We start from the raw sequence: 12,167 nt of genomic DNA on the forward strand, positions 1-12,167 counted from the left end.
TTGCCACTCTAGAAAAAGGCCCCTTTCTACTTCACTGTAAAGTCAAACTGTTGAACTTAAAACGCTCCTTCCAAAAGCAACACTGAAGGGCATTTTAAGTCACTTTGGATTCTTCTCATTAACGTCTGCATATTTGAGATTCTTTTGTTCCATCCTAGCATTTTTAAGTCACCTCTTTTCCTGGTGTGTAAAGGATGAAAATCCTCTTTCTCATTGCTCATGCTGTCCCCTCTTCCCACCATGTACGTTTATGCATATGACTGAGGACATGGTGCCTTTACAGACTCAGAGCACTACTCCGTGAAACTACCGGAGACTTTAACTCCATCCTAACATTCATCTTCCCACTTTTTTGGTAAAGCAACGCTTATTTTATTTTAGCACTTACTGTCAACTTTCTTGTGCTGCCTGGGACTGAAAACAATTTAAAATCAGAATCATAGCAATTCAGCTGCAGTTTTAACTTAAAGCAACACCCTGTCCATGAAATGAAGAATAGTTATAAAAGTATTCATAACAAATGACTCCTTTATTCAAAGATAAATCAATATTTTACAGATGCCACCAGAAGAAAAAACAAATTACTAAGAAATAATAGATTCTAATTATCTACATGACACTAAGATCAATGCAATAAGTTAGTTGTCTTCATTTTGAACATATGACAAATTCTTGTTTATAAATCCTGATTTTGAGGAATCCATATGTATTTTTAAAACAGACATATTTAAAGCATCACTTATCTATTTTGAATTCTGATTTGAACTAAAAAAATATTAAGCTTGTGAAGCAGGAAAAAGTTAGCATATGCTTAGCTATTTTGAACTCTCTATACAACATAATTTTCAAGATAGACTTTGAATAATGTAGTGTGTAGAGTACATGGTTGTCTGACAGCAAGTTTCACAGAGCAGATGGCATGGATCATGTGAAAATATTTGAAAGAGGAACTCGAGAAAAGAAAGAGAAAGTATGTCACAAACACATGAGCAATAGAGATTGAAAGTGCTAAGTGCTGAGTTTTACATTTTTCTATACATAAAGTTTAATTCCTGTCTTACATTACCCACAAGGATATATTTAGGGGAAAAAAGCAATTTAAACTGAATAAGTCAGAATGTAACATGGAAAAGGAGCTTCTGCGATTTTCCATAGAAGGGAAAGAAATGGAGGAGAATATTGGTGACCCTTTAGCTGGGAATCAACTCCTTTCTTCCAAAATTATGGTGATTTTAAAGAAAATAACAGTAAACATTTTAAATTGTTTTCCTTTCAAAGTGTCCAATGCCCTTTCATAGTGGCTATTTCTGTAATCATCATAGCCCTATTCAACAACAGCCAAGACAGCCTAAGTGCCCATCAATGGATGAAGGCATAAAGAAAATGTGGTATGTAGGCAATGGAATATTATTCAGCCTTAAAAAAATACTGTCATTCTCAACAACAGGGGTGAACCCAGAGGACATTATTTGAAGTGAAACAAACTAGTCGCAGAAGGATAAATACTGCATGATCTCAGTTACACATGGAATCTAAAAAAACCAAACTCACAGGAACAGAGAGCAGGATGGTGTGCAGGGACTAGTATTTGGGGGAAGATGGTCATCAAAGGACACAATCTTTCAGTTAAAAGATCTATCAAAATGTATAAATGCCTTCTGTCGTGTACAACTAACTAGAACAATAACGAATTCTTTTAAAGATACTAGATTCCTGGATATGTAATATGCAGCTTGGTAACTCAAGTTAACAACACTGTAATATGTACTTGAAACTTGAGAAGAGAGTAGATCTCACTCTCACACTTCCCTCTCCACACACATACACACAAAGTAACTGTGTTTAGTGATAGATGTGTCGATTAATTTTGTTGTGGTGATCATTATTCAAAGCATGGTTATATAAAATCATCACATTGCACACACACATATATAATTTTGTCAACTGTACTTCAATAAAGCTGACAAAACAGGAAAATTATTAAACCAACTTACATTACTCTTAAAAAATCATAAATGTATATTAGAATGGCTATTAGAACTGGTGATTAGTAACCCAAGTTTTGTAAGATGAAACTGAAGTTCAGTGAGGAGACAGATTTTTCCCAAATCACGAGTCCATATTCTTTCCACTGAATTCTATCATGTTTCTCACTTTTTTCAGGAAGCAGAAAAGTAAAAGGCTGCAGTAAGTAGCACCCAAGATAAGTTTCCATAATGGACCAGAGAAACAAAAACCAAGCAAGTGTACCACCTCTCTTTCCAGTAGGAGGCCACAGAGAGTACAGTCTGAAAGTAAAGTGCATTGCTTTGATTGAGGAAGTATAGAAGGTGCAAAGGGTTAAGTAATGGCTGAAGGAAAGAGACACAGATCAAGGTTTAGAATTTTCAGAACTCAGTAGACTCCCAGCTCCATTGGAGCAGAGATGTTGTCTGCTTCATTGCTTGGGGAATCACTTGGGCCTATTTCAGGGGCTGGCACAAATGTCCAAAGGTTGAATATTAAGGGTAGAGGGGTATAGAGTGAGGGTGGAGACACGTTAGCAGCACCATCCATCATGAGCCATGGTGGCACGACAGAAAATAAATACCAGGGAAGAGTAATGCCCAATTCTTTCTTCCCCTCAGTCCAGTGCTCAGTGTTGCTTCCACCAACCAAAGCAGCTAAGGATTAATTTCATGTTAAGGTCCCAGGATAGGTTAGAGCAGAATGGCAAAGAGGAATATAACTTTTTTTTTTTTTTTGGATTTTGAGGTTTAAAGTAGATTTAGCTAACCTACAACAGAGTAATACTTTGAGAAGGAAAACTTGTGGCTTTCAAAAATGTAGGACCTTGAACATTAAAATTCTGAAAGAGTACGTAGTTGGTTAGAATGAGACTGTGTGAAGTACGTGGATGAGGACAGGAGACAGGGGAGAGGAGGGTGGAAAAGGCAGAGGAAAAATAAAGAGATCAGAAGCCCCAGTTTGTAACTGAGAAAGGTCTCCATACCCCAGTAGCACAACTGGACTGGGTCCCAGGTGGAGCTCCTGACAGTTAAAATAATCCCTGATAAATTTGGGTAATCAGAGGTAGGGAAGATCTATAAACTGTATCCCCAAGTCAAATTAGAAGGAATGGTAGGATTCATAAACAACCCTGTACCTAGTCTCCTATGGAAATCATAGACTAGAAAATCTGTTTCATGTGTCTAAGAAAAATACCTTAAAAAAAAAAAAAAAAGAGGGACAGTGCTCTGACAAATATTGAGAGTAAAACATTTTAAAAACTGACTGGATTTTTTAAATGTTAAAGATTTTTTGAGCATTAGAACTCTTCCATATCACAGAAATGGTAGACAAATTCTAAGTGGATAAGTAGGATAAGTTGCTTAACAATTTGTTATTTGACCAGTTCCTGCAGATCACTGACTTAGAGCAAGGAGATAGGACGTTCTTTGTAAAAGCACATGGAAAGATTAACTTGTGTTCTTCTCAACTCCTGTGTCATTCAGCACTTCAGGAACTGCCTGGTCTTGGCTAGGACAACCAGGAATAAACTGTGGTTTTATTATTGTGATAAACATTTTGAAGCTGAGACACTCTAAACACAAATTTCACAAACTCCTACCTTATTGATTCTAAAAGCATCTACCTAATCTTTGAATTTACTATTTTAAAATTCTAAACCTATTATGCACAAACTATTTTTCAGCATTACAATATATTTCATGTTACAACATTTATGTATTTAGGCATATTAAATGCAGAATTTATATTGTCTTTGTTAATAGAGTATTACACTTTTTAGATGATTTTGCAGTTTTTAATATACTAGAGTTTTGTTCTTTCAAATCTATTAGTATCTTAACAAGGAAATTAAATGATATGGTTGATGTTCTGCAGCAAAATTTTAGTTTATATACTGAGCTTGTCACATAGTCCCACATCACTTTCCAGAGAGAGGTTTTAAAAAGCAAAAAGTCCAAAGTTTATTGCAAGGATTATCCCAGAGTTTTTTGTGATTATGAAATAAGTGAATCAAAGTACAGTGTTTTCTGTACAAAAAGAATGCAGAGACAGTAAATCTAAAACAGGAAAGATTCACAAAGGCATCTTTGCTTTCATTGTGAAAAGTCTCTTCATTTAAATTTTGGGTTGCCTACTTAGCCTGCCTATTCAAGATATTTGCACCAGAAATATTTGGAAAGTTTGCCAACATAAAAAGAAAAAGAAGTACCTTGAGTAGCAAATACCAGAACTCTTAAAAAGACTGCTACAAATATACATGCTTATGTATATATTTATCAGTCCTTTACATGCACGTGCACACACACACACACACACACACACACACACACACACACACAAATTTGGAAAGAAATTATCTCTTCCCCTAGCATTTTTATTGGAAGGCAAAGAAAAACAAAATTATAGCTGGTCAAGGGGAAATCATGACAATAAATGATACTGATGATTTCTCAATACCAAAGGGAGTGAATAGGAATTGATATTTAAAGAAAGAAAAATTCAAAATAGGAAAAGATTTCCTACCTAAATGGTTAATTCAAATCAGGGGCTGAAGCTGTGTACACACACACACACACACACACACACACACACACATGCATACACACACGCCATAAACCATGTGTGGATGGGTTTTGTCATTATTGACTTAACAATAGATGAAGATTTTTCATCTATAAACCTATGACCTAAGTACTACTTACTTCCCACCTTATTTGAATCATCGAAAAATGAAAAATATACAGGAGAGCTCTAATAATATTTAAAAACATGATTAAAGACATCAACAGAATTTCAGGAAAGGAGGGCACCTTTACTTTAGTACCACCTCATGCAACACCCTCATTTTGCAGGTGAAGACAATATGGTCCAGTATCAGGAATGACTTCATACAAAAACATGCATTTTAAGAGTTATACAGATTGTCTAAATTTTTAATTTTTCTAAGTTGATCATCCCAAAACCCAGTAACTGAGGAAATACAAAAGGAGGTAAAAATGTCTACAAAAGGAAGTGAAGCCATAATTTTACAAATATATTCAGAATCAATGAAAATGTATGTCCTTTATCAAATAGGGCTATCATTATAAAAAGAGGCCACATGGAACAATATTTGGAATGTGGGCAATTCCATATAAGGAGGTTTACCTCTTTTGTATAAATCAAATAGGGAAAAGTTCTTAGGAAGCAAAATGAAGGCACCCAATCAGCAAACTGAAAATTCCCCAACAAGGATAAAGTACTGAGCTTTCTTAGTCATAGTAGTGGAGCCAAGATATGCTCTTGTCCAGGATTCAATACCAATACCATTGCTATTTCCAGACCGACAATTCTTGGTTGTGAGCACCCATCATGTGCACTGTGGGATATTTAGCAGCATCTCTAACTTCTATATACTAGACACCAGTAGCACTGTTCCTTCTATTTTGTGACATCCAGTAATGTCCAAGTCAAAATCATCCTCAGTTGAGAACCAATAGTCTAGCCCAATCCCTTCGTTTCACCAGTGAAGTTTAGGTTTTACACAAAGCAACGAAACCTCACAGACATGATCAGAAGACACTTCAGAGTTCTTGCAGCAAAACTGAGCTTCCCTAGTTTCCCTGTGGTTGTATTACACATCAAAATGAAGAAGGTTTTTAGGGTTTGTCTGGACATAGTTTCTGAAATGGGAAGATAAAAATAGCCTGACTTCAGCATCCACAATGGACCAGTCTTAAACCACGTGCCTTTCGTGGAGACCTAAGCCTCCAAAGATGAAGCACACTTTTGCTTTCCTGAACAAACCCAATGTGATAAATGTCATATGCATTTGCTTTTATTTGAGCAGATAAAATATGCTAAGTCTATTTACCTAGACTTTACTAGATAAAGGTAACTGACAATCTACTTCTTGATAATTTATTAATTTTCTTATCAAATAGAGTTTTCTATTTGCAAGGAAAAATAAGGTAAAAATGATAATAAAGATCTCAAGATCCATAAGACAAGTTGATATCTGGATGCCTGAAGTAAAACAGATTAAATTCCACTTAGGATTCCCATATTTGGAGATTAGATTACTATTTTTGAAAACTCTAAAAGTCAACCAGTTTCTCCCATCTCTAAAGAATTGCCAACTTTGAACTTAGAAACTTAATCCAAACCTCAGTTTCCATGCAGTTTTGAAACAGAGAAAAATACATTTCTTTCTTTTTTAATGCTGTTTTCTTTATATATATATATATATATATATATATATATATATATATATATATGTTTACTTCAAATTACCTGCTTCCCTAACTTAATTTCTACTCCCCATAGGCTAGACTTCTCAAGCTGCCTTTCATATTTTTAAACAGTATTCAAAAAGTTTATTTATCAGCTTTAAAAGTTCCCCACTTCTATGCATTCTTTTTATGGCTCTTCTTATTCAGAATTGCTATTTTCCCTGCCTAAAGTATCTGCTTTATGTATCTTATATCACAAAAAGGAGGAGAAAATCCCTACCTCTCTTCATATAGCTAACATCCTCATACTCACATGTCTTGTCATGACCTTTACTTTCCATTACTCTGTCTAATCTCAAAGACATTTTAAAATATGTAACAATCTCTCTAATGTTTAGAGATTATAAAATATGTTTCAAACACATAAAGTTTAGAGCTCATATTCAAAAATACCTCCAAATTTTATTATGTCCTCCTTTTTGAATTGTCATGATTCTTTTTCTCATGTGTCAAAGAAAATGTACAGTAGAGAAAAGAAAATCACAGACCTTTTGCTGATTGTGTCACCTAAGTATACTTGCTAACAATTAAGGAAATTGTGAAACTGAGACTGTGTAGAGGGAAGAAGGGGGTTGTTACACACAGTGAAAGGGAAGCATTAGTTTCACCAAAAACATCTTATATACTGATAGACAAAGCCACTCCAGAGGCACGCGGCCATTGCCCATCTGAACTTGACTTGAAGTTCAACAGAGTTTTGAAACAGAGACTCCTATGAAGCAAAATATAGAATGCATCTTTTTTCTTACCAATAAATAAAATTCTTTTTCTAATCTTTCAATAATATTTATTTTGGATATTACTGTAAATTATTTTTACAGAGTTGTCCTCTCTTGAAATTCTGTTTAATATTTTTAGTATAAAGCTAATGCAACCTTTATTAATTCTATTTTAACAAGGCCTTATTTCAAAACTAGAGTTTACTCTACATGAGAGGTCCTAAATATGGCAAGGTCAAATAAAGATGTGCAGGTACATCTGGAGTTTATGAAGCCCAGAAGGAAACACCTGGCATGAAACTTTCAAATTGTCATTATTTCCATGTGGATTGACAAACTTTTAGGTGATATGTTGCTACATGTCCACCAACTATCTGTTAAGCAACTAATTCTTTGGATATCATTATGATAAAAATTGCAAATAGGTCTTTGTGTGTTTGCTTTTTTTAAAAGCAAGTAAAATCTTCTGAGACTTTTACCCCTACATAAGTCAGGTGAAGATGGGAAGGAAAAAAGATCTCCCTTATTGTGGACAACTACAATGGAAGAGTGCAATACTTTAGTTATGACCTTCCAATTTTGATGTGTATACAAGTTCAAGGGAAAGTTAACATCAAAAGAGAAAGAAAAGATGAAATTTTAAGTATAAAGAAGTAAGCTTATCTAGTTATATCCTGTAAGAAAAAGTAAATATTGCTTCAAGAGGAAAATTTTTTAAAAATATACAAATAAACAAATTATTTAATGTGTTATTGATAAATTATCTATTATATATATTATATAACTTGTTCAGGATAAATTGTCTACTACCTCACACATATAAGGAAAGGAAGGGAGAGAGAGGGAAAGAAGGAAGGAAGGAAAAAAGTAGGAAAACTCACAAGGACTACGTTTTTTGAATGAACAAAATAGCATAGTAAAACTTAGAGAAGTCAAATCTCTAGTCTTAAACTTTCCAAAAGAAATTTAATTTCTCCCTTTTTCTTTCTTTATTGTTTTTTTTTTTTTTTTTTTTTTTTCTTTTTTGTGGTACCAGGGATCGAACACAGGGGCACCTAACCACTGAGCCACATCCTGAACCCCATTTTGTATTTTATTTAAAGACAGGGTCTCACTGAGTTGCTTCGGGGCTTGCTAAATTGTTAAGACCGGCTTGGAACTCACTATCCTCCTGCCTCAGCCTCCCAAGGTGCTGGGATTACGGGAATGCACCACCTCACTGGGTCCTAGTTTCTCTCTTCTTAAAACAATCCAGCAAGTTAATTAATTATTTCTAAACCACAAAGCTCATTTAAACCTTTTATCTGAAAATATTCCTTAGTAAAGGTTTATCAATGATAAAAGATAAGGTATGATCAAAGAGGATGAACCATCTTGATTGAAAAAAAAACATTGAAAAAGAGGTAGTTTGTGACAAAGTTGGTGTCATTCAGAGTAAACAATATTAAAACATAGGTAACAGGATGGGAAGTTGAAGGTCACAGCTATAACTTGATGAATCATTAGATGAAAAGCGTTCACATAAAAATCAAGACTGAGTGTCAAACAGAGAATTAGGTAGAGAAGAGAGGTAAGTTGAATGTCTAAGAAAAATCAGAAGAAAAGAACAAATGGAAAAACTACAAGGAATACAATTCCTTCTAATTATCCTTTTATGTTCTCTGAGAGTGGTGTGAAGAAAATTCTCTAAATGGTCATTTAATACAAAAATATGTCTACTACCTCACTGAAACTGATTAGAAAATGAATAGGAAGAGACATACGTGCTGGGAAATATTTTTCTTATTAAAAAAAAAGGAGGAAAATATTTCTGGGAAAAATAAGATTCTCCATTTAATTCTACCCCAAACCTTCCTTATGTAGTTCTCTAGAGCTTTAAGAAAATAATTGCATCACTAATATGGGTGAGTTGCTAATTTATAGAGAGAGACCATTTTACATAATTCTTTATATAACTGAAATTAGCCACTGCTTTTCATATTGAATTGAAAATCTTCAGTGAAGAAATCACCTTTATCTACTTAGATACATTAAATTATCAGAAAGCAATCAATATATTTTACACACTCACAAATGGAAAACTAAAAATCATTTGACTCTCAAGAATCTTCATTCCCATCAGTGAATTGATTTTCTGAAACTATATCCTCTGATGCCTATTTGTCCAGCTGATTTTATTAACTGTTTTCAAACTCTGCCTTCAATAATCAATAGAAACATGATTCAAAGCACATCATCATCATTTAAATCTCATCTGTTTAGGGTAGGTGTAAAGACGTTTTGTAGTAACTCGGAAGGACCATAAATTGATGCAGTAATGAACTTGAAGATAATTTCAGAAAAGCATAATCTTCATTCATGAGAGTACCTTTTAAAAAATCCACCTAATACAGAAGGAAGTTTTCTGGCTTATGCCATTTTGATGTAAAAGTTGTTAAATAATAAGTCTCAATTACTTGGTTATGCATTTGGTTTCAAACTTTGCTTTTAGTACTGAGAGGCTGTTTCCAGGCAAATTTTCAGTTCATAATCAGTTCAAAAGGCTGCCCAGCTGTACCTTTCTGAGCTGCAATAAATACATCTCTGTCTGGTCTCATCATCTTTAGCATCTGACATTTTGTAGCAGAGAGTTTTGAAATCATATTTTATGGCAGTGAATCTGCTAGGGAAAATTTATTGACTTAACAATCCCATCCAACATCTCCTGTCATGTGGAACTGTCCCCAGTACAAGGCAGATTAGTGAATGTGAGCTGCTTCAATTTGGCCCAAATGTCTGGCAAAAGAATTTTCTATTACATGGGTGGGTGAGATCAACCAAGTTTGGAACCATTCAATTTATTCTGTGGCAGCAGAACACAGTAGTGACTACAGCTGAATTTGAGTACACTTCCTTCTATTGAAGTTCTAATGAAGTAGCTATGCTGAGATGATAACTTGTTATTACTCAATTTATTTTTTAAGTAGACCCAAGTATCTACATTTTAGTATCTCCTTCAATCATAGGTTCTGGGCACAATGAGATGGTAGCTGGAGCTCAATATAAAGAAGCCAGTTGATAGTTAATATGCAATTTCCTATTGCCCCAGGATCAATCATACATTTCTCTCTCATACAAGGTCAATAAATAAGATCAGGGGACTCTTCTAATTAAGTCTTAAGTAGTATGCTAGACTTATTTCAATTTTTACAATCTGTAGTCTCATGTTACTTTCAATATTTCCACTCAAGTAGGAATTCAAACAAAAATAAATTGGTTCAAAGAAAATATAAATAAGATTTCATCTGTGGCCTCTTCATATTTGCAAAAGAGGTGACATTTTCAACAAATTATCTGAAAATAATAGCTTTATGATGCAACATAAACAGAGCATTAAACTTGTTATAGAATCAGGAAAAGCAATGAAAAGAAATGGCAATTCTTTCTAGGGACAAGAATTTCGTGCTCTTGAAAATGGAACTCATCATTTCAGAAGATAGTAAATGGGAATAAATTATAGTTAGATTAACTTGATATTCTTCAGGAAGACTGAAATAAAATAGAAAAATTTAAATTATACAAAGGAATGAAATCATTATTTTATGACATTAGATCATATTTTGAGGAATGTAAGCTACATGGATAATAAATGAAACTGAATTGCTGGCAATTTGTTTTTCATATAAGTGCTAGATTGCTTTTATAAGTTTTTATAAGGATCTCATACTAAATTTTTGCATTAAGCTTCCAAAATATTAGTGTCAAGCAAACAATAGATTTTTTTATAAATATTTTTATTGATGATGAAATATGCTTTCCTAAAAGGAATTTCCATTTCTGTTATGTGTAAAAGTTATGAAGATAATTTATATACAAATAATATTTCTCTATTTATTTGAGAATCATAGTTTTTTCACAGAATAGAAGTTAATTGCCCTGATTGTCATTTTAATGATATTAGTGCCTTCTAAAATATTCAGACATCAAAATCATAGTAGTGTCACAAAGTACATAAATGGAAAATTCTTTTATATTTCCTTTCCTTTCTTTTTTTTTCTTTTCTTTATTTTATTTATTTATTTATTTATTTATTTATTTATTGAGACAGGTTGATCTCAAACTCCTGCACTCGAGTGATCATCCCACTGCAGACTACCAGGTTGCTGAGACTACAGGCACCCACTGCTGCATCCAGCATTATCTCCATTGCAAAAATAAAACCTATGGTGAATCATGAAAAAATATTTATAATGAACTTCTCCAAGACTACATAGAATTTCAGGTCCAATCAGGGTGAATCATAGATTTAACATAATCCAAATTTTAGAATTTAAATGATCCTCAAAAGTACCTGATCCGAGCACTTCTTTTAAACATTAAGACACTGAGGCTCAGAAAAATAAAACAATTTGCCCAGGGTGATAGAGCTAATAATGCAGCAGGTAATATCTTCCTTAGATTTCACAAATCTGGCAGTAATTTATGTTTTTGAAGAACACCGTTAGTCATTATTTTTAAATTAGAGTTTATATTCCTTTATAAATCTATTTTGTTACAAATTTAAAATGTGACATTCTTACATGTCATGATTGTGTCCAGAAACTTTTCTGGGCATCTTACATTGTTTATCCATTTAATAATGCTTATGATATAATAGGTGGAGCCTATGACTTTTTTCTTGCATTTTAATAAGACAATGATGTAAAGTCTCTTTGATATCATTTATGAAATTTTATATTGCACATATGTGCATTATTATATTTTCCATAATATCTTATAAAGCCCCCAGCGACAACTTTTCATTATTTCTTCTCCAACATACAACATATATAATGATAATATAATATAAAATTTTTGTACACAAACAAAATGACATTAAAGCATTAAAATGACTGAAGTCCCCATCCCATAACTAATTCCACACAGTATAGGGGACTGCATCATTTCTACCATGCAACAATAGAACATTTGTCTACTGTAATATATCAAATGTAAAATACTGCATTTCTCTCTTCAGAAGGAAGGAATATGTTAGAAATAAGAATACACCACCTGTATGACCCATCCAACCAGTGATTTGATGTTTTCACAGATATTAATGTTTTGGTCTCACAAACAATACCAGCACTATGTAGAAATTTTCACAGAAAAAAAAAATGGAGATGCTTCAAAATATCCTCGAATTACA

At 33.4% G+C, this 12,167-nt stretch overlaps 1 protein-coding gene across 21 annotated transcripts in view; it reads right to left on the reverse strand.

Annotated features, from left to right (window-relative positions):
• The window catches only part of MLIP (muscular LMNA interacting protein), a 233,480-nt gene that overhangs the window by 37,912 nt on the left and 183,401 nt on the right, over nt 1-12,167 (reverse strand). The window contains exon 12 of one of the 21 annotated variants that reach the window (XM_079147632.1): nt 6,252-6,993. The exons of the other annotated variants lie outside the window; for them this stretch is intronic. Within the exon in view, the coding sequence (XP_079003758.1) occupies nt 6,886-6,993 (108 nt within the window). The 3' untranslated portion in view covers nt 6,252-6,885. Of the gene's footprint in view, nt 1-6,251; nt 6,994-12,167 lie in introns of those variants that run through there. 21 annotated transcript variants of the gene reach the window in all.

Source organism: Sciurus vulgaris (genome assembly GCF_902686455.1).
Source record: "Sciurus vulgaris genome assembly, chromosome: 7".
NCBI classification, from domain to species: Eukaryota; Metazoa; Chordata; class Mammalia; order Rodentia; family Sciuridae; genus Sciurus; species Sciurus vulgaris.